At 37.0% G+C, this 21,172-nt stretch overlaps 1 protein-coding gene across 3 annotated transcripts in view; it reads left to right on the forward strand.

Moving 5' to 3' along the window:
• ACBD6 (acyl-CoA binding domain containing 6) overlaps positions 1-21,172 on the forward strand; it is a 180,969-nt gene that overhangs the window by 122,126 nt on the left and 37,671 nt on the right. For 2 of the 3 annotated variants that reach the window (XM_070497596.1, XM_070497595.1), the window contains one exon: positions 10,113-10,175. The exons of the other annotated variant lie outside the window; for it this stretch is intronic. In XM_070497596.1, coding sequence (XP_070353697.1) covers positions 10,113-10,175 — 63 coding nt within the window. The remainder of the gene's footprint in view (positions 1-10,112; positions 10,176-21,172) is intronic. 3 annotated transcript variants of the gene reach the window in all.

Raw genomic sequence — 21,172 nt, forward strand, 5'->3', positions numbered from 1 at the left:
TTTCCTAAATCTGCCAAATTTATCCATTCATTCTGTGAATATTTAATGTGCTCCTTTTCTGTACCCAGGCCTCTTCTAAGCTTTGAAATTACCACAGTGAACAAGACAGACAAGGTCCATGCTCTTTGGGAGCATACGTTTTAATGAGGGAAACATAACAAAAACAAATAAACAAGTAAGACAATATCACATAACTGCTAAGAAATAAGCAAGGAGGTTGGTTACTTTGAACAGAGTGATCAAGTAAGACTTTACTGAAGAGGTGTAGTTAAACTGAGGCTTCTATGCGGAGAAGTTGCTCTAAATCATGACAAACATCCCTGACACAAGAAAGAGTTTGATAGACCGAGAACAGACTACTTATATGTACACTATTCTCCAGACTGGTGGGTTTCAGACCTGGCAAAACATCTGGATTTCTTAGGAACTTTGTAAAAATAAAGATAGCTGAGCCTCTCTCCCTAGAAATGCTGATTCAGCAGGGCCAAATGGAATGGAACCTGTGTATACAATGCCATGAATAGTACTGAACACCTATCTCTGACTAGTGTAGATAGTGTCTTCCCTTGAACACATCACGTACTTTACTTACCTACTTCCATCTGTGTCTCTGCTCTTGTTTTTTCTCGGCCTGTAACGTTCACCTTTAATCTCTCACGCATACTTCCTTCCCCACTGTCTCAAATACCATCTGCTCTACAAGGCGCCCTCTCAGTAGGAACCACAGAGTACTGCTTATGAACTATTCTTACAAAAAAACTTGGACCCAAATCTAATAAAACCTATAAAAAATACAGATGATGGTGTTGTAATGACATCAAAAGAAAGTAAATTGGCAAATCTGGACTGTGGGACATTCTGCTAAACAACTAAATGTTCCTGTAGTAAGTCAGTGGTGTTAAAAAAAAAAGGGAGGGTGGGTCAGCTCTACATGGAAAGTTAGTTAAGAGATCTAACAATCAGATGTAACATGTAAACCTTGTTTGGATCTTCATTCCTACAAATCAACTGTAAAAAGACATTTTAAAAACACAATCAGGAAAATTTCATGTTGTAATTATATAAGTAAATTCCCCCATTTTAGAGTTTCATACTGAGATACATGGGCGGCAGTGACATAATGTCTGGAATTTGCTTTAAATTATTTCAGTAAGAAAAAAAGGAATAAATGAAGCAAACAGTAAGGTCATTATAGTTGTTGAGTCTGGGAGATGGGTATATGGAAGTTCATATTTTCTATTTTTGTGTGTATGTGAAATTTTCCATATAAAATGTTTAAAGGGCATGAGATTTTCGTGTTTATCTGAAAAGAGCGGGAATATGCAAAGGTTGAGAAATATAGTACTGCACCATTTCGCCTTCCAAACTGATAAAGTAAAAGATATTGTCACACTATACAAAGATGCTTCTATTGCTCCTTGGCCTTTTGGCTAAGATCAAGTGTAAAAGGATACTGTTTAAAAGGATTTGTACACCAGCACCATAATTCCCCATCATGTTTAGAGTATGATTTGAGGTGCACCTGACTTCTCAGGACCTTTTGCATAAAATGAGGCAAACTTCTAATACCTGGGACACTGTTCCACAGTTTCAAATGCTGTGCTCCACTGAAGGAAGTCTTCACTTCATCGTTAGGATTTCTCTAGCCCGTAGAATATTCACATTTTTAGAAAAGTACTCATTGTCTGGTTTCTTAATACAATGAAGTTTTAAGCAATTTTTACCTTAATGTTTTGTAGAACAGCCAAAGGTATGTGCGTGGAGGTTGGGGATCAATCCACATCCTCTAAGGAAAAACTGGTCTGCTAGGAGGTCTAGGGACACAGTAGTTACTGTACAGTTAAATAGAAATAATTTAAAATGGAAATATGCATAGTATGTCTATAATAAAAATCATGAGGACTCAATAAATCTGGGTGTTATTACCAAATGTATATTACATATTTGTACATATATCTGTGGGGAAAAAGGGCAATATTGTTCTGATAGAATTAGTCAGGCTCATGAATGTAATTATTGTCACAGTTACCAGTAACACTTAGTGTTATTTTTGCAGTGACTTGTTTCCTGTTAAAGGATCTTCCTCCCCAACCGTTTAGCATCCAATATTAACCTTCAAATATTTAGCGCTTCTTTATAGCATTCAAAACTACAGATAACACAGGACAAGGCTGGCTGTGGGGACCGGAACCAGGAATCCAGCTAAGCAGGAAAGGTTCTGTCAGGTACATGACATTCAGGAAGGCTAAGAAGTTAGCTAAAGCAGAGCCTCATATCCGGAACTTTGGATTGTCAGCCAGAGTATTAGCTTCTGATCCCAAGGCAGGAACTCTGGTTTCTGTCCTGTTCAATACTCCCTCCCGGGGTTAAGCACCCTGGGCCCGTTCATTCAGGAAGCATTTGAGCATTTGCTGTATAGCTAGCCTCTGATCAAGGCCATCTCCTTGATACTTTCCTCCCTTGCCGTCAGCCTTGGTTCTCCTCCCACTTTTTTGGATCTTTCCTTATCAGGCTCAGTTTCTTCTGTCTGCTCTTTTTAAACAACAGGTTCCCCCGTCACCTCTCCTCTCACTATATACTTTCTCGAGATTACCATTAACACCTTTAATTTCCATTATTCTCTCTGACCTGATGTCTTTCAAATCTTTATCTCTAGTTCAGACGTCTCTCCTAAACTCCAGATCCATATTTTCTAATAGATTTTTGGACATTTTCGTGTGGGTTTTGGGGTCAGAAAGATGCAGGTTCAAGTCAGGATTGTACTGCTTACTAACTGTGTGACTTAGGCAAATTACATAATCTCTGAGTCTCATTTCTACTTTCGTAAATTTAGGATAATAATACATACTTCAGATAGTTTCTGTGAAGATTAGATTATATATGTGAAAATGCCTAGCATAGTTCCTGGCAAACGTAAAGCATATAAAAATATAAGTTCTTCTTCCTAAATTTTTTATCAGTCCTTTGTGTTAGTTATGAATATTAGTAAACAATCACATATAGACACATACAAATATATGATGGTTTATCAAATAGAAGAAAAAAACTTAAAGCTATTTTACCAAGGCTTTCCTGCTAGTACTGTTAGACTAAAAGCACCAATCACTTTAAAGCCAAAAGTCACAAAAGTGTCCCCAGTACAGTGCCTCTAGTGAAATTCTAGAGTGACTTCACTATAGCTGAAAAAATAAACCTGAAGCCCTTACTACCAGTTAGAGTACAGCTTCTTCTAAAGCACCATGAAGCATCTCCCTTTGTAGCAAAGGACAGCAAGGCTACTAAGGTTTCCCTTCACTTGTATTTGTGTTAGTATAGACAGTTCAGAACTAAGTTAGATGTGAAAGAGAGTTTTTAAACTCGTAATCAATAGCTCTTCAAAATAAAAAGTAAAAAAGCAGAAAGTAAACAGAGGGAAAGGAATAAAAAGTAAGGTAAGCCCTACAAATTTAACACATCATACGATTTTGGAGGCTTTGTGGGGGTTTTTTTTTTTATGTCCGTTATCAGAAAAGAGTTTTTTTATTGTGGTAAAATATACGTAATATAAAATTAACCCTTGTAACCATTTTTTTTTTTAAGATTTTATTTTTCCTTTTCCTCCCCAAAGCCCCCTGGTACATAGTTGTATATTTTAGTCATGGATCCTTCTAGTTGTGCTATGTGGGATACCGCCTCAGCATGGCCTGATGAGCAGTGCTACATCTGTGCCCAGGATGCAAACTGGCGAAACCCAGGGGGCCGCTGAAGTGGAGCGCGTTAACTTAACCACTCGGCCACGGCGCCAGCCTTGCCTTGTAACCATTTTTAAGTGAACAGTTCAGTAGCGTTCGGTACATTCACATTTGTTGTGCCTTCATCACCACCATTCATCTCCAGAACTTTTTCATCTTCCCTAGCTGAAATTCTATACCCATTAAACATTAACTCCTCGTGCTCTCCTCCTCCCAGCCCCTGGCAAACCACTATTCTACTTTCTGTCTCTATGAATTTGACTACTCTAGGTACCTCATATAAGTGGAATCCTACCATATTTGTCCTTTTGCGCCTGGCTTATTTCATTTAGCGTAAGTCTTCAAAGTTAATCCATGATGTAGCGTGTGTCAGAATTTCGTTCTTTTTTAAGGGTGAATAGTATTTCATTGTAGGTATATGCCACATTTTGTTTATCCAGTCATCCATTGATGGAATTTATGTTGTTTCTGCCTTTGGGCTATTGTGAATAATGCTGCTATGAACGTGGATGTACAAATACCAGTTTGAGTACCTGTTTTCATTACTTTTGGGTATATACCTTGAAGTGGAATTGTTTGATCATATGGTAATTCTGTTTAATCTTTTGAGGAATTGCTATACTGTTTTCTATAGCAACTACACCATTTTGCATTCCCACCAGCAATGCACGAGTGTTCCAATTTCTCTACATCCTCGTCAACACTTATTTTCTATGTTTTTGACAATAGCCGTCTTAATGAGTGTGAAGTGATATCTCAGTGCACTATCAGGAAATTTTAATACCTAGCAGATCACTGTCAAAACACTCAGATTAAAGGGATTCCTAACAAATGATGTAAGCCATAGAATAAAATAAAAATGTCTAGATTGAGAATAAACCTACTCATTATTTTAGTTTTATATGGGAATAGATACCTTCAACTCATCTGTATATTTCATGGAATTGTTTATCATTGTTAAGAGAGTAATTACTAGAAATTTAGCACACAGACTACCATGGGAATGAAATCAACAAGACAAACAGAGGAAAACTAACAACCCTGAGACTGTTAAATTCAACTCAGATATTTTTATTAAATACTCACTCCATGACCTGCCTGCTACGAGACACTAGGGGGCACAAAAGAAGTATAAGCCATGGTCCCTGCCCTCAGGTTGCTTACTGTTGAGACAATAAGAAGCTCATTAAATAACAAGAACAATTATGAGCCACAATGTAATCAAGTGCCATAATGAGAGAGAACTCTGAAAGTGCTTTGGGAGTGGTAATGGGGGCAAAGGGAGACATTAGAATGAGCCACAGTCATCAGAGACATCTAAGAGGGAACTGGGGCCTATCGTGAACTGTAAAGGCTGGGTGATATTTGTTGGCCACTGAGGTGGGGATAGAGATAGGCAGCAGAAACTCTCATCCAATACGTGTTTGTAATGAAGAATAATTGGATACAGTGGAGCCGGAACATGGAAGCTGTGATGCTCAGATTAAGGAATTTGGACCTGTGTGTGTGTGTGTGTGTTTTAAAAAGGAGTAATATAATGGATTTTTTCAGAGTGATTAATCCAGTGACAGCGTACTGTTACTAGGGAGAAAGGCAGTAGAGGGGAATAGCGGCAAAGACACCGTTGTGTCAACTCAGATATGAATTGATAAAGGATTTGTATTTGAGTTTACATCAGTGGAAGATATGAATTTATTTCCCGGATACCAAAAGGAAGATTTGCACTAGGGTTCCGTAACGGGGTGAGTTAAGGAGTGCTAAGAGGGCACATTAAAATTAGGTGTCACTGAGGAGGATTGAAACAGTTTTGGTTGCACTATTATTATATAGCCTGGTTGATCATATCAGAATTACTCAGTTTTGGGAGAGAGGGAATGGGGGATGAGGAGAATACAAATAGGAAAATATTTGATATGATTTTAAGAAAGCTTAAAGACTTGACTTCAAAAATAAAAATCAGTTTTATAGTGACATTCAGAGGAAAAGCTGAAGAGAATTTGAGGTATTATTAAAACTTAGTGAGGGATAAAAAGAGGAGCTAAAAAGAATAGGAAGTGTTTTTATTTCAGGGGAAAATGAGATGAAAGAGAAGCTCACTCATAAATGAGGAGATACTAATTGAAGAATTAGACTCATTTTTAAAAGCTGACTTCACATAAGAAATGAATTAATTAAAATTAAGTAAAAGTTAGAAAATAAGTGGGAGTGACATTGCTCATGCAACATCCTAAAGCAGATTTAAAAACTCAGAAAATATGTTGCCTCTTCACCCATAAATGATAGGAATAACAGTCTTCTTATGGTGTAAGGGTAATTTTCAAATATTTTTTTGATTCCATATATATATTTTGTTCTATTAACTTGAGAACTAAAAAAATAAAATGAATAATTGTAAGAGCAAAAAGAAAGCTTATTTGTATTTTATGTGTTGATATATTGTTCAATAAGTCTGTCATAAGTTTTTATTATAAGCAGTGGAATAAATGTAGAAACTAAATGTTTTAGAAGGTTGTGGAATATAGCTGACGAGAAATAAGCAATGTTTGTATATCAAAAATATATATACTGTTTAAAGCTTGATAGCTTTTTGCACTGAATTTTGTAGTTAATGGAAGGGGTAAGAGTGTGGCTCACAATTTCTCTCTCCGTTCTATCCTGTGCTGTCGTATTCAGGCACTTCAGCGTTCACGTTGAGACCTACCAGTCTCGGCCTCAGTTTGTGAAACCTCTCAACCCAGGCAACATTCATTTATACTCCGTTTAACTTACTTGTACACTAATATCTTGGACCTTGCATCCTCAAGGTCCTGTCAAGACCTCAAATTCTGAAATTTCTCTGGATTATTAATTCTTAGCATTTCCTGTTCCCTCAGTCCTGATCCTACACTTCTTGCCTTAACATGCCTCCCAACTCGGCCTGCACCTGAGGATTAATCATTTCACAATTTACCTTATGAACCAAGAGTAATGAGAGCAGTGGCACCAAGACTAAAACTGGATCTTTCAACTCACAGTCCAGGGCTGTTTCCGTTTTCCTATATGGTCTTGTTTGCTAGAGAAAAACATACAGTAGTCCCCCTGCATCCATGGAGCGTATGTTCCAAGACCCCCACTGGATGCCTGAAATCTCCGATAGTACCAAACTCTATAGGTACTTTGTCTTTTCCTACACGTATATACCTATGGTAAGGTTTAATTTATAAATTAGGCACAGTAAGAGATTTAACAACAATAACTAATAATAAAATAGAACAATTATTACAATGTACTATAATAAAAGGTCTTAGCAAGTGTAAAGGTCTTAGCAACCTCAGCGTGCAGCTTTTTTTTCCTTATTAAGTCAAGAACTTTCACCTTTTCACTTAAAGGAAGCACTTTACAGCTTCTCTGTGTTGTATCTGAATTGCCAGCATCACTACTCTTGTGCTTTGGGGCCTTTAATAAGTAAAATAAAGGTCACTTGAACACAAGCACTGCAGTACTGCTGCAGAAGATCTGATAACTGAGACGGCTACGAAGTGACTAATAGGTGAGTGGCATTTATAGCATGGATACACTGGACAAAAGGATGATTCACATCCCGGACAGGATGGCACAAGGTTCATCACGATACTCAGACCGGTGCATAATTTGAAACTTATGAATTGTTTATTTCTGGAATTTTCCATTTAATATTTTCGAACTGTGGTTGACCATGGTAACTGAAACCGTCGAAAGTGAAACTGCGGATAAGCGGGGACTACTGTAGCTCTTTCTTCCAGAGGTAGCTGCTGCCTCCCTCATTATCATCAAGGTTTTATTTTTAATTTTACCCCCCCAAAAATTAAAAGATAATTAGGTCTTACCATATTAATATCTTCACCTCTTTCTTTATTTTTTCATTTGTTCGTTTATTCATTCAACAAATATTTACTAGCTGCCTATAATATACCAGGCACTGCATATTTTCAAACTGTAATAGAAAGTACCTCTTTATTTACATACAGTATTTAAAGATGCAAATGCCTGAGAAAGAGACAGTCTTTAAAGGTTATTAATCAGACCACTTAGAAATGCTTAGATTCTCTCTATACTGTGCCTACTAATCAGTCATCTTTCTAAGTGTGAAAACTTTCAGGGATAGGGAGTTCAAGGAATTTTAAAGCAGCTTTTTTACACTTAGAAACGTCTTTCTATTAGAAAATTAAATATCTGACTCCTTTAATTTTCTCACACACTTCCTGCTTCTACAATGTGTGGAACCATATAAAAGAAAACTTAATTCCTCTGTTTTCAGATATTTTCTCTTTCATACCTAACATGACATGATTTAAAATTATTTCACCATCCAACCAAAGCCTTTTTCAAGCTCTTTATTTATACCTTTTACGATATTTTTTACCCAGATTCAATACTACAAACACTGCAAGAATCATCTGACCCAAACAGAGAATAGCACTGTATCAGATTTTTATTGCTGCATAACACATCACCACAAATTCAGCAACTTAAAACAGTACATGTTTATTGTCTTACAGGCCCCATGGGTCAGGGGTTGAGGCATGGCTTATCTGGGTCTTCTGCTCAGGGTCTTTCAGGTTCCAGCCATGCTGGGTTCTTATCTGGAGCTTGATGTCCTCTTCCAGGTTCATTCAGATTATTGGCAGAATTCACTTACTTGTGGTTGTAGGACTGAGGCCCTCAGCTCCTAGAGAACATCCCTCTCTGTAGGCAGTTCGCAACATGACTAACATGGCTGTTTGCTTCTCTAGGGCCAGCTCTTTCCTTTCTATCTCTGTCCTCCCTCCTGGAAGTGTGTTCTATCATATTCACAGGTCCTACTTGCACTCAAGAGGAGGGGTTTATACAAGGGTATGGGTCATTGGAGGTAATCCTAAAATTCTGCCTGCCACAGGTCCTGTCACTTCTAACATTATCCATTCCTCATTCGAACATTATCCAACTATTAATACATTTCTAAAATGTAATTTGTTTTTGAGTAGCTACATCAAACTGACTGAGCTTACTGCTTACTAAAGCCCCTGTGTCTTCTATTTATGCTTCTCCTAAGGTGTTTCCTCCACACTATAGTTTGTGACTGTTTGGTCCTTAGTACAGGATCTTATATATTCTCTCATCTTGCTAGATTCAACTGATCTAGCCTGTCAGCATTTGATACCTGTTTCTCTCACCTGGTATACTTACCACATCTCTCAACTTCAAATGGATTTCTAAAGTTTTGGCTTCAGGATTCCAAATTTCCAGCTAGTTTTCAGGGAGTTGCTACAGGCCAGACTTTGCTATATTGTAAAGAATGTAACTTTGAAAAATTCATGGTGTTTTATTTTTCCATTATAAAGATGGTACCTGCTCATAATAGAAATCTTAGAATATACACAGACATAAAAAGAAGAAAAAGACTGTGTAGACCTATACCTATTATTTACATTGTAGTCGATTTTTAAAAATATTTTCAGTATACCATGGGGTTTTTTTTTTGTTTCTTTGCTTGCTTTACGTAGTTGAGATCTTATTATAAAAACATTTTTTATTCCTCTGTATTACCCTAATAATATTGGGATGATTTTCTAAGTTATAAGTACTTTATGACCATCATTTTTTTTGTCTTTTTCTTTTTTATGTATTTATTTTTTAAAATATATGTATTTTTATTGTGATAACATTGGTTTATAACATTATATAAATTTCAGGCATACATCATTGTATTTCAGTTTCAATGTAGATTACATCATGTTCACCACCCAAATACTAATTATAATCCATCACCACACACATGTGCCTGATCACCCCTTTTGTCCTCCTCCCTCCCCCCTTCCCCTCTGGTAACCACCAATCCAATCTGTCTCTATGTGATTGCTGTTGTTTTTATCTTCTACTTATGAGTCAGATCAAATGGTATTTGACTTTCTTCCTCTGACTTATTTCGCTTAGCATAATACCCTCAAGGTCCATCCATGTTGTCACAAATGGCCAGATTTCATTGTTTCTTATGGCTGAGTAGTATGCCATTGTGTATGTACGCCACATCTTCTTTATCCATTCGTCCCTTGACGGGCACCTAGGTTGCTTCCGAGTCTTGGCTATTGTGAATAATGCTGCAGTGAACGTAGGGGTGCATGTATCTCTATACATTCATGTTTTCATGTTATTTGCATAAATACCCAGCAGTGGAATAGCTGAATCATATGGTAGTTCTATTCTTAATTTTTTGAGAAATCTCCGTACTGTTTTCCATAGTGGCTGTGCCAGTTTGCACTCCCACCAGCAATGTATGAGGGTTCCCTTCTCTCCAACACTTGTTTCCTGTCTTGTTAATTATAAACATTCTGACAGGAGTGAGGTGATATCTCATTGTAGTTTTTATTTGCATTTCCCTGATAGGTAATGATGTTGAACATCCTTTCATGTGCCTTGTGGCCATCTGTGTATCTTCTTTGGAGAAATGTGAGTTCAGATCTTTTGCCCATTTTTTAATTGGGTTGTTGGTTTTTTTGTTGTTGAGGTGTATGAGTTCTTCGTATGGTTTAGATATTAACCCCTATCTGATATATGGTTTGCAAATATCTTGTCCCAATTGTTAGGTTGTATTTTCGTTTTGTTGATGGTTTCCTTTGCTGTGCAGAACCTTTTTAGTTTGATGTAGTCTCATCTGTTTATTTTTTCTTTTGTTTCCCTTGCCTGGTCAGACATGGTACTTGAAAATATGCTGCTAAGACTGATGTCGAAGAGTGTACTACCTTTGTTTTCTTCTAAAAGTTTCATGGTTTCAGGTCTTACATTCAAGTCTTTAATCCATTTTGAGTTAATTTTTGTGTATGGTGTAAGATAATGGTCCACTTTCATTCTTTTGCATGTGGCTCTCCAGTTTTCCCAGCACCGTTTATTGAAGAGACTTTCCTTTCTCCTTGTATGTTGTTGGCTCTCTTGTATGACCATCATTTTAAATTGCTTCTTAATAATCAACTCAACTGATGTATTATTAACTTTTCCTATATTGTTGGACATTAAATTGTTCCCAGTTTTTTGTTATTCTGGATAATACTGGAATGAACTCTTCTTTCATAAAGCTTTTGAAATATTTGAAGTATTTTTTAAAATAGATTCTAGAAATGCTAAACCAGAGGCAATGAACTATTTCTAAGTGTTATGCTACTTTATGCTCCTACCAGCAGCAAATGAAAGGGCCTATTTCATAGCACCTTCTGTGGATGGGGAACTGTTCTGTGGACCTAGCAAAAGGAAAATTTTCATTGTGAAAGTAAAGAGTGAATAGTATGAACAGAAAGAATCATTTCTTAGGTTTCTCCACTGTGTCTGATTATTTATCATACAAGGGATTTAGAATAGAGTGGATTGAGGTGTGAGTTTTACTCTATAGAATTATAGGACACTAATGCAGAAAGCAAGACACCCTTCAGAAGAGAAAGCAGTTTGGCTGTTATGTACATAACTTTGAATGCTAGACCATTTTAGTAAGTTAACTTTTTAAAATATGTAGACTAAGCTTCTCAAAATATGCATACTTGAAAAAGTACAGCTGTTAATCGAGAAGTGGAGATGAGTGTGTAGTCTTAAGAGTGCGATTAGTCACTCTCTGACTGTGATGTATCAATTTTGAGATTATGGTTAATAGGAATTACACAAGCTTGCTGTATGTGAGACTGTAACATAGGCTACCTATTGTGTTTAACCTGCAAAAATTACAATTTTAACCTCATTTCTCCTTACTTGTATTTATTTGTGTTGATTCCCCCTTCCCCTTTTCAGTAGCCTATTATGGTTGAGAAAACACGTATTTTGATATCAGAAAGAGCCTGGGACCTTGGGCAAGTTATATTTAATCTTTCTGAGCCTCATTTTACTCAGCTTGAAAATGGGAATAAAAATATTTATGTAGCAGGTTGTGAGGATTAAAATAAATGAGGAACGTAAAATTTCCATCCAACAATAGCTATTCAGCCAGTGTTTGGTCCTTTTTCTTTCCTTACTGTAATAAACTCTCAACTATCTAGCACCTTTGGGAAAGTTAAACATTCTAGGTTAGTGTTGGTGTCAAATAGCTGATCAGTTACATTCTGCTTTTTATTTTTAACTTTTTCTATGAAATATTTTTTCTAAAACATATTCTGTACTTCATTGCTTCCTTCTTAAATCATACTACACCATGGGTATTTATAGATGGTGTGAAGCTAAAGCTTCTCTTTCCCTCTTGAGATTGCGAAAATCTACTGGCTGGCATGCAGCCCAACGCTTTTTATGGCCGGCTATTCTCCGTGGCCTGAAGTGTCTGCAACTTGCCACCTCTGTCACAGCTTCTAATTTCTGCTGGCTGCTGCTACTGCTGCCCCCATTTTTTCTTCTAATTACCATTAGGCTCTGCTGCCCTCTTGCTATTTCTGCTCTCTACTCCTTGCTTTCCTTCACTTTTCACTTTCCATATCTCTTCTCCTGTTGCATCTCATATTTCATACGCAAGGACTGGCCTTTCATTGCTGTCTCAAACCAGCTAGAAGAATGCTTCTATACAATGAGCCAGCTACTCACAATGTGTTCGATATGGTCCTTATCAGCACTTTTCCCCATACTTTGGGTCGTATTCCAAGTACTTGAGAATGTAAAAAATCAAGTGCCTGGCTTAGTGAGGTATAACTATATTTGATTTTCCTGCAAGTAGTTTATTTTTCTTTAGTCTTATTTAACTTTTATTTCATGTAAAGTTTTGTGCTAGATACAAGGGATGAAGGAAAATAGGGGTCTATAAAGTTAAACTGTGCCATGGTTCTTACCTTTAAAAGAGCAAGAGAACACAGACGTATTCGTAAATAGTACAAGGTAAAGCATGAAGGGGCATGAGAGAGAGGAAGTGTTAAGTAAGGATTGTGAAGGTTCAGGTTCTACCCAAAGTTATGAAGAAGATTGGCTGCTCTTTGTTAGTGGCTCCAGTCTCAGAGTAGTGCATGATACTTTAGAGTCCTACAAAAGTCAGAACAGGAACAGGCCAGCTGGAGGGGGCCATCCATGATTCTCCTGCTTATAGGTAACGTAACAGTAAAGAACCACAGAGTGATCATCAGCACATTTTTCCTTTTCTTATTTGAGAATCTGGGTCTTTAAATTTCCTGTATTATTTTGTTATTCATTTGCCTTATGTATTTTTATTATTATTTTTTTGTTTGTTTGTTTTTAAAGATTGGCCCCTGAGCTAACATCTGTTGCCAGTCTTTTTTTTTCCTATTCCTTTCCCCAAACTTCCCGCAGTACATAGTTGGATGTTCTGGTTGTCGGTGTCTCTGGTTGTGCTGTGTGGGACGCCGCCTCAGCATGGCCTGATAAGCAGTGCCATGTCTGCGCCCAGGATCTGAACTGGTGAAACCCTGGGCTGCCAAAGCAGAGCACGCGAACTTAACCACTCGGCCTTGGGGCCAGCCCCTGTATTTTTATTATTTATTTGGAAATAGAAACGATATCTAGTTACGGTGTAGGGATTACACATTTCTCTGTTTTGTAGTTTGAATTTTAAGCATGGTTGCATTTTTCTACATTTTAACTTTATGTGAGTTTATTTTTAATTCAACTGAGTATTTTTATTTTGCCCAATGCATAATCCCTTACAAAGATTTCAAATGTATGACCAATTTTAATTTATTGGAATTGTTTTTGCTGCTGTTTATAATAACTCTATATGACCAATTTTAATTTATTGGAATTGTTTTTGCTGCTGTTTATAATAACTCTATATTTATTAAATTTGAACATTTCTTTTAAGCTAAAACAGAAAGGAAAACCATAAATAACCATGACAAACAGCCCTCTTCTGGTGTGGTCATTTGAAATGAAACAACCAAAAAATTTAATCAACTTAAATTTAGAAAAATTAGCTGATATAAGTTGTAAACCAGATGAGTAAAAGCTTTCACTTACTCATTCTTGACATTCAATTCCATTTATTCTTTGTAATATATTTTAAAACAGAATGTTTATAAAGACTAAGGTTTGGGTTCCTACATCCTACTTGAGGTTACCAAGAAAAAATGTTTGGGGTCATATTCTTGCTTTAATACAAATTTCACTTTAACACTCAGAGGAATAACAGAGGTAAAGATTTTGCAGATTCAAGATGTGTTTTATTAAAGCATCATACTCATAATAGTAAGAATATTATAATAGAGTAGTTGATTTAAAATAACTATTAATAGTGATTAAAAACGGAACAGGCTTTATGTTAGTGAGTCATAAAGAGTTCAGTAATTGAACATTTCTTGAGTGCTTGTTATGTGCTAGGCATACAAAAGATAATAAAAGGAGAAGAATTTACGTATCGGTCCCTAAAGACTACAGTTTAATTAGAGTAGTAATTTAAATAGTCATCCTTTCCTTGTTTCACCCAAATATCTATTCTTTTGACCACATCAATGTACTTAGACATATAAACAGTTCAGAACTGAGGAAAATTCTTGATGTCTTCTTTTTAAAGCCTGCTTCTTTTCTCTAGTACTCTTGGAAGACAGAAAAGATAATAGAATTAGAAGACAACTTGGTCGTCCTCCTGTCTTTCTATTCCCCACTTGGCAATCAATTTCGTGATTAGAGTCATGGTTCTTATGTTCAGGTCCCTGCTCTAATTGATTTCTGGGTGGACATGCTCTGAGTTGAAAGATCAAAAATCTCAATATTTCACGTTAAACATATGAACACTTCAGCCCACAGCATCTGAACTCCAAAGCCCCAAATTAGGCATGGTGATCTGAGGAACATGGCAAACAAGAAGTGGCCAGGGGCATGGAAGGTAACCCTGTCACGCTTGTAATTGTGAAGAGCCATTTATAAGTAACTGTGGTTTTAATTGGTTTGCTGAATTTTTATTGGAAATAGCTACATAATAATTAGAATCTTTGAAAAATGTTTGTAAACATATAGATGGTATTCAGATTCAGAGAGAATAGTAACTTTTTCTTATTGCAAAAGTAATATCAATATGTTTTAGAAATTTTTACAATATACAAATAAGTATAAAGAAAAAGATTTCAGTCATCCATAATCTTGCCCTTGAGATAACCCCTGTTACCACTTCTGATGCTTTCCTTATTTTTTTTATAGGGAGGTAACATAGTTTAAAAACAAAAATGAGATCATACTGTAGATGGTTTTATAACCAACTTTATTTACTTATCATGAATGTCTTTTCATATCCATAGATAGTCTTCTTTAGCATAATTTCTAATGGCTGCCTAGTATTCTGTCATACAAGTGTATCATACTGTAGCCATTCTACAGTTAAGATGTTTAGGTGGTTCTCTTTTGCAATATATAAGCTAGATGCTAAACTCCATGAAGGCAAAGACTATAACTGATTTATTTATCATTGTCTTCCTGGTTTGTAGTAGGCTTTCAGAAAATAGGTGTTTAAATTAATTCTCCTACTCTTCCATGCCTGTACCTATGCTGCTAAAGGTGACAGGAGGTAAATACGCATCTGTCCTCACTTCAGGTTTATAACCACTCATCTCAAGTGGACCCCACTGCTGCTCAGCAATCACAGTACGTTTTCAGAGGAAGTATGAAAGAGTTGTCTCAGAGTGGAAGAGTCAGTCCTGGGATCTCTTCTTTTCTCTGTATCCAATCCTCTGGTAATCTCATCCAGTCTCTGGGCTTTAATTATATGCTCACAAATCTCAAATTTATGTCTCCAGCCCATACCTCTCTCCTGAACTTCAGACCTAGATATCTAACTGCCTACTTGACATCTATCTTAGCATGTCTGATAGACATCACAAAGTTAATATGTCCAAAACCAAACTCTGGATCTTACCCACAAAACTTGCTTCTCCCCATGTCTTTCCCATCTTAGTTAATGGCAATTACATCCTGTTGCTCAGGCCAGGTTCTTGCTCAGGCCCCATTCTTGGTGGAATCCTTAACTTCTCTCTTTTTCTTACATTAATATCCAATCTATCAGCAAATCCTATTCCATCTACCTTCGTATGTCCAGAATCTACCACTTCTCACTTTGTCTTTGCTAGCACTTTGGCCCAAGTCCCCATCATTTCTTGTCTGGGTGGTTGAAGTAAGCTTCCGACCTGGTCTTCCTGCCACCTTTCAGTCTATTCTCAACCTAGCAGCCGGAGTGATCCTCTTAACCCATAAAGAAAATAAAGTTACTGCTCTGCTCAGAACCCTCCTGTGACCTCCCATTGAATTCAAAATAAAAGCCCAAATCCTTACAATGGCCCACAAGGCCCTTTGCTGTCTGGCCCTCTATTGCCTCTCACACCTTATCCCCTATTACTCATCTAACTTGCTCACTCTGCTCCAGCCACACATTGGCCCCTTTTTAGTTTCTGAAACATGCCAGGCATTTAACCATTTCAGGGCCTTTGTACTTGCTTATCTTGCTCCGTCTGTTGCTTTCCCCCCAGATATTCATGCACCTTGCTCCCTCACCACCTTCAGGTTTTTCACTCCCAGTAATCTTTTCAGTAAGGCCTACGTTGACTACCTTATTTTAAATTGAAATCATTCTATGCTGCCTCCAGCATCCTCTCTCCTTTCCTGCTTTAGTTTTCTCTATAGTGGTTATCGTTCTCTAACATTTTATGGATTTTACTTACTTTATTTTCTATATCCCCCTCCTTCAAAACTAGAGTAGAGATTATTGTCTTTTTTACTGCACTTAGAACAGTGCCTGGCACATAGTAGGTACTCAGTAAATATCTGTTAATGAATAAATGTAAGCAGTGAATATCCTTGGCAGATAAATATTTGTACAAATCCATGATTCATTTATTCATTCACTCAGTAAAGTGTTTGAGTGTTTGCTGTGTAGCAGACACTATGCTAGGTGCTAGGAATATCACAGTCAAAAGTAAGATGTGGTTCCTGCCCTTTTGGAGCTCGTAATCAAATGAAGATGACAGATAAATACATTTTTAAACTACAGTTGTAATAAATGCTATGAAAGAAACAACCAAGGAATTGAACTGAGGAGTAACAATAGGAGGCGACCTCTTTGAAGCAAGTAGTCAGGGAGGACTTCCTCTACAGAGATGCCTGGCTGGGACTTGAAGGGTGAGGGAGGAGCCAGCCGTGCGGGGAGCAGGACAAACGTTTTATGAGATCAGATTAGAAAGCTAGGCAGGGCTAAATTACACAGGGTTTCTTAGGCCCAGTGGTTCTCAAAGTATGGCACGGGAACCTTTGGGAGTCCTTGTGATCTTTTCAGGGGATCCATAAAGTCATTACTGTTTTCATAATGATATGAAGACATTATTTGCCCTTTTTACACTCATTCTCTCATGAGTATGCAGTGACATTTTTGAGAGACCACATGACATGATATCACAACAGATTGAATGCAGAAGTAGATATGAATATCCACTTATTTTCTATTTAGCCAGACATTAAAGAGTTTTGCAAAAATGAAATAATGCCATTCTTCTTCTTATGTTTTCTTTTCTTTTGAAAAATATACCTTCATTTAAAAAATTACCTATAGTAACATGTAATAGTTTTTAAATTTTTCAACTTTAATTTCTAATATGGTAAATATTGATAGATTTAAACCACATAAACAAAAACAAAAACTCTATGAGCTCCTCAGTAATTTTGAAGACTTACTGTAAAAGGGCTCTGAGACCAAAAAGTTTAAAAACTGTTGTCCTAGGTCGTGGTGAGTGTTTTGGACTTTATTCTGAGAGCAATGGGAAACCATTGGAGGATATTAAACCAAGATAGTGACGTGATCTAATTTAATTTGTGAAAAGGTCACTCTAACTGCTGTCTGAAGAATAGATTGGAGTGGCCCGCAGTGGAAGGAGGGAGAGGGACACACACGAAGTGACGGCGTTAGTCCGTGTAGACATGATGGAGCTTTGTACTGAGGCAGTGGATTTGATAGGTAACAGCAGGGCTTCTAAGCCAAGATAGACCCCATATCCACCAGTATGGATCTCTTCTCCTTGTACCTGAGCTGTGTCTCCTGGAGAGAAGATAGTTCCTGGGTGGCTAGACAAGCTGTCACATGAATTACTGCAAGGACTCCAGTCTGACATTGCCCTGATGGCAAGTTCTGAAAGGTTTCTGTCTGAAGTCCTTCTGAATAAACTGGTGCCAGGTGTGTTCAGTGGTAGTCTCATGAGTCTGAATGATTAGAGGGCCACCATGTGGGCACAGCACATACATTATCCGTTCTTTAGTTTCAGCTGCTCACTTACACTGTGCCTGTTTTACACCACTCCCTCTCTCTCCAGCAATTTTCATAACATGTTGAAGTCAATGCAGTCATCTTAGCTTTAGCTCCCAAAGCAAACTTGTTCTTGAGAATATTTCTGTAGACGTGAATCTGCTCGGTTCCCTTAAAAGGGATGAGTGATCAGTAAGTGCTACCTTTGGTTGTTTTCTTTTTAGTCATTTTCTTGTCATGTTCCACTATTTTGTGGAGGATTAGACAAGTATGCAGAGACAGAATGAGAGCAAGTGAAACAGTCACATCTAATTTATCCAGAAGCTTGTTACCCAGCCTTCTCAAGTCTCTAGAAAGTGATTATCAAACTTCCGGTGATGATGCTGGCAACTGGTGGAGAGGCAAGGATGCCAGGCGTTCAGGGGCTCCACGTTACTGCCCTTCTCAGCCGAAGCTGTGCTACTTTGATATTTGCCTCAGTTACTCGTCACTCCAGATTCCATTTGCACAAAAGCTTCAATAGTGTAAAAAATATACGCATATTGAAAGTCACTGATTGAGAATATAGCTCAAAACCAAGATAAAATAAAATACACCAATCTGTGATAAAGCTTACCACCAATCATGTTGTGAGACCATCACTCAAAGACTGTTTCCTAATTTTAGACACAACTGGAGCAACTTACTTGTCTGATTACCAGCCCTCAGCAGAAGTAGAAAATGTCAGGAGCCTAGGCACACTGACAGTAATAAAGGATATTTGGTACTCCTATGACTGAGGAAAAGCTCTTAAAAAAAAAAAGACTAAAGTCAAACTCAACAAAAAGCAAAAGTAATCTAGGGCTATTTAGTGAAAGCCAAATAGCTGTATATACCTTGATGAAGACCCCATGAGGGCATCCTTTATGTTATAGCATGTATAATAAGTGAGGTTTTGCTCACTCATGTTCCCAGACATTTACTTGGTGCCAGACATAGAGGGACATCATCAGTTCATGATATTAACTCTGAATAATCAAGGAAAGGTTAAATCTTCTTCCACATTCTTCATGTAGAACAATAAGAAGAAGTAAGATACTTTGGAAGGTATATATGTGTGGTGTTTTTAATATTTGCATGCTCAAAGGGTAATGTTGCAGTTATTTGAAAAACCTGCTGACAGGTTTTTCACTTGCTAAAGATGCCAATCAAGTAAGGTGTTACTATACCTACTTCTTTTTTTCTTCAATGTCTGTAACCTTCAACTGAAGGCTTAACTCAGGTCTCTAGAAAAATTCTTAGAAAAATAATCATAAAGTACATTTTCAAACTTCTAAATTGTCAGATTAGTTTAATCATATTCTATTATAGAGTTGCAGATCTTATAAAGAGAAGCAATACATTCTAAGCTTAAAAATCATGTTAAATGTTATTCAAAATTATATTACTCATAATTTTTATCACTACTTCTAATTCCTCACAATTTTCTTGAGTGCCTCCCTTATCATATATTCACTTGAAATACTATTTTTAAAATAAAATTTATATTTTGAATATCAAATTACTGGATAAGAACAAAATCTCTCATTAGCCACATGGGAAAATCCGTCCCCTCTATGCAGCCTGTTATTACTCTTTTGGTGCTTTGTGCTGCTTACTACTGTATCTGCAGAACTAACATTGGTAAAGGTGGTAGATCAAGTCTGAGTTGAATTACAGTATCAATAGTTCCATGGCCACAAAAAAGAAATCCAGTAACATTCAGGAGGATTTTATCCTCCTAGAGAACATCAGGAAGCATGTTATTTCCATGACTGCAAAATATGTATATCTTGACTTGAAAATATGGTTCTTGATTCGGTTTAGTAAAATGCATTTAGCAGTAGGAATAAAAATCAGGACTTGGCGACAGAGTTTTATGCACAGAAAACAGTAGTGTTATTAATGGCTTAATGTTAAAGGGATAAAATAGACAGTGTTTCCTGTTTATCAGTTCTGAGAAAAATATTAATTATTCATCAATATTTCATTTTGTAGAATAAAAAAGTATACTTATGTTTGATAGGGTAGTACCGAATCTGGAGATAGAAGAAAACTAAGTCCTTAAAGAAAATAATTATTAATAAAATGGTTACATGATCAAAAATAAAGGATTAGTGAAGTATAAATGTGAGGAGAGAAATAATCTGTATATATTCAAGAGAGACCAACTTGTTATGTGCATATATTGAAGAAAAAAATCTAGGAGTCAAACTGACAATAGTAGTGATTTTGTACCTAGTTAACTGTAAACTAAGTATACTGTTCATCATTGTCTAGGACCTCATTGGATGATTACATCTGGCATGATACTCCACACTGTAGGAAGTGTGTGGGAACTTATTTTTAGAAGTTCAGGAAAAGGAAAAAGTTCAAAGGATTAAAGAATAAACTGATGATGGGGCCGGCCCCGTGGTCTAGTGGTTGAGTTAGTGCACCCTGCTTCAGTGGCCCAGGGCTTCCTCAGTTCAGATCCTGGGCACAGACATGATCACTCATCAGGCCATGTTGAGGCAGCATCCCACATAGCACAACCAGAGGCACTCACAACTAGAATATACAACTATGTATGGGAGGCTTTGGGGAGAAGAAGAAGAAGAAAAAAGGTTGGCAACAGATGTTAGCTCAGGTGCCAATCTTTAAAAAAAAAAAAAAAAAGAGTAAACTGATGTGGAAAGATTAAAGTAATATATTCATTCTCTCATTTCATGGACATTTATTGAGCACACACTATATGCAAGACACTGTGATAAGCACTGGATGAAAGACGTAGTACTTGCCTCAAGAAGTTTACAGTCTTAGTAGAAGAGACAGATAAGTATGTATAGTGTGTATACTCTGCCAGAGAAGTTGAAAAGAGGGGCACCTAAACCCCACCTGAGGAGTCAGTGAGGTTTCCTGAAGAAGAGGAAGTGAGTCTTAAAGGTTGAGGGGATTTCCTTTTCCTATAAGATTACACGTTAAATAACCTGAAAATTCTCCCACCATACGATACCCAGAAATGCAGAATAAAATATAACAAGCATCTCTTTAATGCATAGCAGAGTTTACATAAAAGCAAGGTAACTTTCCAAGGGCCAAAACAAGCACAGCTGAGAAACAAAGTAATAAGCCTTAAAGTTTAAAAAAAAAACCCAAAGCTTTAAAAGGAAAGTGATAAATTTCATCACTGGGCTGCCCTGAAAGGATTTGCTAATCTCAATTCCCATGCGGTAGAGATCTCAAAGACCACCAACCACCATCA

Source organism: Equus asinus, chromosome 25, assembly GCF_041296235.1.
Source record: "Equus asinus isolate D_3611 breed Donkey chromosome 25, EquAss-T2T_v2, whole genome shotgun sequence".
Taxonomy (NCBI): Eukaryota; Metazoa; Chordata; class Mammalia; order Perissodactyla; family Equidae; genus Equus; species Equus asinus.